General features: G+C 44.3%; 1 protein-coding gene across 1 annotated transcript; it reads left to right on the top strand.

Annotated features, from left to right (window-relative positions):
* The first annotated feature begins 864 nt into the window (after positions 1–864).
* Positions 865–2,678, top strand: LOC143272254 (uncharacterized). The gene is made up of 2 exons (XM_076566123.1): positions 865–928; positions 1,675–2,678. Exons 1-2 carry the CDS (start codon positions 865–867, stop codon positions 2,676–2,678), a joined length of 1,068 nt encoding a protein of 355 aa, XP_076422238.1.
* Positions 2,679–4,177: the final 1,499 nt, after the last annotated feature.

The raw sequence follows: 4,177 nt of genomic DNA, 5'->3' as shown, positions 1-4,177 counted from the left end.
TAAATCCCAGCAATTATGGTTTGGGAGATGGAGATACCTTTAGGTCTGGAGACTTGCAAGCCAACTAGTTTCTCAGCATGAAAGTTTCAGCCCAATGACATATCTTATTCTAAGTACAAGGTAGAAAGTAGCAATGAGTACCAATAGCCAAAGTTGCCCTCTGTCCATGCTTTACTATGCATGTAAAGAAATGCACACACACACGCACGCACGCACGCACGCACGCACGCACGCACGCACATGCACATGCCCACCCACACATACACATGCTCACTCACACACATAGAGTACAGAATACATTAGGAAATGTAAAGCTCCAAGTTTTCCCCATTTTGAAACAACAAACCCGGAATTTTGGACTATCTTTGTGGGCATGATTCAGATAAGGATGCAGGGAATGCATGTTATCCAAATAAAAATGACCTCTAAATTATGAAAACATATCGGAATATCACACACATAGTTACAGTATGTCTACAGATGGTCTATGGTTGAAAATGAGAGCTAAAGATATTAGGCATCTTCATGGTTGTCAAAATATCAGTGAGTACAAACATATGCATATGTATGAACTGCCTGCCAAATGTAATGAAATTCATGTAATGCCAAAACTCTAAAGTAGGGTTTGCCGTCATATTTACACTTTATCAACTCTTTGTCCAAGTCACACTGCCAATGCTTCATGTTATGCTTCTTGGAAGAAGTCCCAAAGAGGAGTCAAGGATGCAGTGCATCCTCCTTTGTCATATGTGAGGTCACTCAGTATGAGGATCAAAGGCACTTTTCTTCTGCTGTGTCTTATAAAGGCAGCTACCCCACTGCATGCAGCACAGACTTGGAAGAAACTCCAGAGCCTCCTCCAAGATGCTGGTTGTCCTACTCACAGTGGCCTTGCTGGCCCTGAGCTCTACTCAGCGCTTCAGTGAAGGTAAGAAAACAGGGCTGTTTGTTCGGTGAATCTGCTTGTGGGAAACAGATTACACATCGCTCCTGGAAGATGCAGAGATAGAGAAGAGGATTAGCAGAAAGGCAGGACTGTAGAATCAGTACCCAGGTAGTGCATTTGAATCCTCATTCCATACCAAGGATTTGAATGTTGTCATGTGTAATAGAAACTTGATTGAATGTTTGAACAGAAGGATGGTAGAGTAGGGCTGGATTTCTAGATTCACCTTTCTTGTGTTGTGAAGGATCAAACAGGAAGGCTCACAGAAGGAAGTCCGGCTGTGAATACACTGCAACAAAGTAGTCAGGGGATAACAGGCATCTTGCTTTAGTGAATGTAGAAGAGAAGAAAGAAAAAAATATAGGGACATTTCTGGGTAGGATAGTCAAAATCAGTAATTTGAAAATTCTATTCCTTCTCTCTGGTCCATGGAGACAATGCCTAGAAAATCGGTTGTCTGAGACCTCAGTTGCTAGTTCCAAGCATTAAGATACAATGTGTGATACCATCAATATATAGATTGAGAAAATTTCCATAAGAGCTAGATGGGAGTTATGATGAGGGTGACTGAGAAATGAGTAAGAACTATGTAATAGCCTTTGAGTTGTAAATACAACTCAGTGTAAGAGGGCATTTCTTTTATTACTAAACTTATCTCTTCCTGTGATGTACCAATAAAGAACTTGAGACTACATATCAAAGTCCTAATCACAAATCACCTGTTGCAGGATTCCCCCAAGGACCCCCTCCCAAGCAAGGCTTTGGTCCCCAGCAAGGCCCACCCCAGCAAGGTCAGCAACAGCACCGGCCCCCTCAGCCAGGAAACCAGCAAGGCCCACCCCAACAGGGAGGCCCACAGCAGAACCAAGGCCCTCAGCCTGGAAACCATCAGGGCCGACCCCAACAGGGAGGCCCACAGCAGAACCGACCCCCTCAGCCTGGAAACCAGCAAGGCCCACCCCAACAGGGAGGCCCACAGCAGAACCGACCCCCTCAGCCTGGAAACCAGCAAGGCCCACCCCAACAGGGAGGCCCACAGCAGAACCAAGGCCCTCAGCCTGGAAACCAGCAAGGCCCACCCCAACAGGGAGGCCCACAGCAGAACCGACCCCCTCAGCCTGGAAACCAGCAAGGCCCACCCCAACAGGGAGGCCCACAGCAGAACCGACCCCCTCAGCCTGGAAACCAGCAAGGCCCACCCCAACAAGGAGGACCACAGCAGAACCGACCCCCTCAGCCTGGAAATCAGCAAGGCCCACCCCAACAGGGAGGCCCACAGCAGAACCAAGGCCCTCAGCCTGGAAACCAGCAAGGCCCACCCCAACAAGGAGGACCACAGCAGAACCAAGGCCCTCAGCCTGGAAACCAGCAAGGCCCACCCCAACAGGGAGGCCCACAGCAGAACCAAGGCCCTCAGCCTGGAAACCAGCAAGGCCCACCCCAACAGGGAGGCCCACAGCAGAACCGACCCCCTCAGCCTGGAAACCAGCAAGGCCCACCCCAACAAGGAGGACCACAGCAGAACCAAGGCCCTCAGCCTGGAAACCAGCAAGGCCCACCCCAACAAGGAGGACCACAGCAGAACCGACCCCCTCAGCCTGGGAACCAGCAAGGACCACCCCAACAGGGAGGTCCACAGCAGAACCGACCCCCTCAGCCTGGAAATCAGCAAGGTCCAGCCCAACAGGGAGGCAGACCTCAAGGACCTCCCCAGGGCCAGCGTCCTCAGTAATCAAAGATACATTGTCAGGTATGATTGGTATTTATTTTTCATGAAACATCATAATTCCTACTGTTTTGTAAGTACAATCTGCAATAATTCAACTTTAAACACGTTTGTATTCCATAGTTTGGGTTATCATTACTATTTGGATATTCTGTGGTGGTATAGGAAGATGATTTATCTTTTATCTTCTCCTCAACATATTGTAATTGTGAGGAGCAATGACTATACATGATTGACAACATGATTGTCCATTGTTTGCACAAGAAGTACAATGTTCTCGCTAAATCCTGCTGCTTCCTTTCTCATGGTAGCAACCCTACCTTTTACAGTTCTATTTGATCATTCATTGCCTCTCTGATACATGGGACCTTAAGGCAGTGCTGTCAAATGTTATCTGCATTTTTAGAATTGATTCATTTTAGCATATACCCAAAACAGTGATAAAAGCAAACTAGAAACCAAGGCATCAAGTTAAATCTTAAATGGGTATAAATACACATATATATATATATATATATATATATATATATATATATATATGTGTGTGTGTGTGTGTGTGTGTGTGTGTGTGTGTGTGTGTTCATATATACACATTACACATATTAATTAAAATTGTGTTTTAAAAAATCAACAGTATTTCAAAGAGATACCATACTTCTGTTGATATTTGGTGTTTTGTTTTTGTAGTAGTTAATGATCACATTCTGTGGCTCCTGCTGTCATTGATTAGCTAAAATCTGGTCAGTGGTCTTTCAAGCTGCTTTCTGTGTTTCCAAGTATAAGATGTGCCTCAGTAACCATCTTTCTACATATGTCTTATGATTTGTAATGAGTTTTTGAAACATTGTTTGTATGGTTCATGCTGGCTTCCAACTTGGTTGTGGCCAAGTATGCCCTTGTGTCCCTGATCACCTTGCTTCTACTCCAAAATGCAATGATTATAGCTATATGTTCTAATCACCAGTTTAAGATGGATTGTCTTCATGCTAAAGCCATATGACCAATGAAATATTTTTTTTCATTTTATCAGCCACAAATGCACATTTTATCAGAGTGCATTATGCCCTAGGTGATTAGCAAGAATGAGTAAAGAGAACCAGAATGGGGAGGAGAAAGAGTAGAGACAGAGAGAAAGGACTTGGACTTCTATCCACATCATTTACAGATGCCAGAAAGGGATGAGAAACTTGATCTTATTTTACATTCCCTATAGCTTACTTTTGTGTTTGTTTCTTTCAGGAAATGAGTGAGAAGATAATGGCCTTGCTGGACAGTGCAGCTGGAATAACCTGGCCATAATTTATCTTCAAAATACCAATAAAATCACAAGCATGCAATTTCTGACTCTTGTCTCTATTTATAGGTATAAGTTAGTATGGAATTTACTGCCTTAGAAACAATTTGTGAGCACCCAGAACCCTATGTCATGGATGAGTCTACCTTTCTATCTTCCTGTGTCCACAAACCGGGTGTCAGATGAAAAAAATCCATTTATCCACAATTGA

This window comes from Peromyscus maniculatus, chromosome 3 (genome assembly GCF_049852395.1).
Source record: "Peromyscus maniculatus bairdii isolate BWxNUB_F1_BW_parent chromosome 3, HU_Pman_BW_mat_3.1, whole genome shotgun sequence".
Classification (NCBI taxonomy): domain Eukaryota; kingdom Metazoa; phylum Chordata; class Mammalia; order Rodentia; family Cricetidae; genus Peromyscus; species Peromyscus maniculatus.
The sequence above is the reverse complement of the archived record's forward strand: the minus strand, read 5'-3'. Positions and strand labels throughout refer to the sequence as shown.

Bases quoted from the DNA above. Each gene is read 5' to 3' on its own strand.
- LOC143272254 (XM_076566123.1), top strand. From the start codon at position 865: ATGCTGGTTGTCCTACTCACAGTGGCCTTGCTGGCCCTGAGCTCTACT. The intron at 929-1,674 runs GTAAGAAAACAG...CACCTGTTGCAG, and splicing joins TACTCAGCGCTTCAGTGAAG to GATTCCCCCAAGGACCCCCT.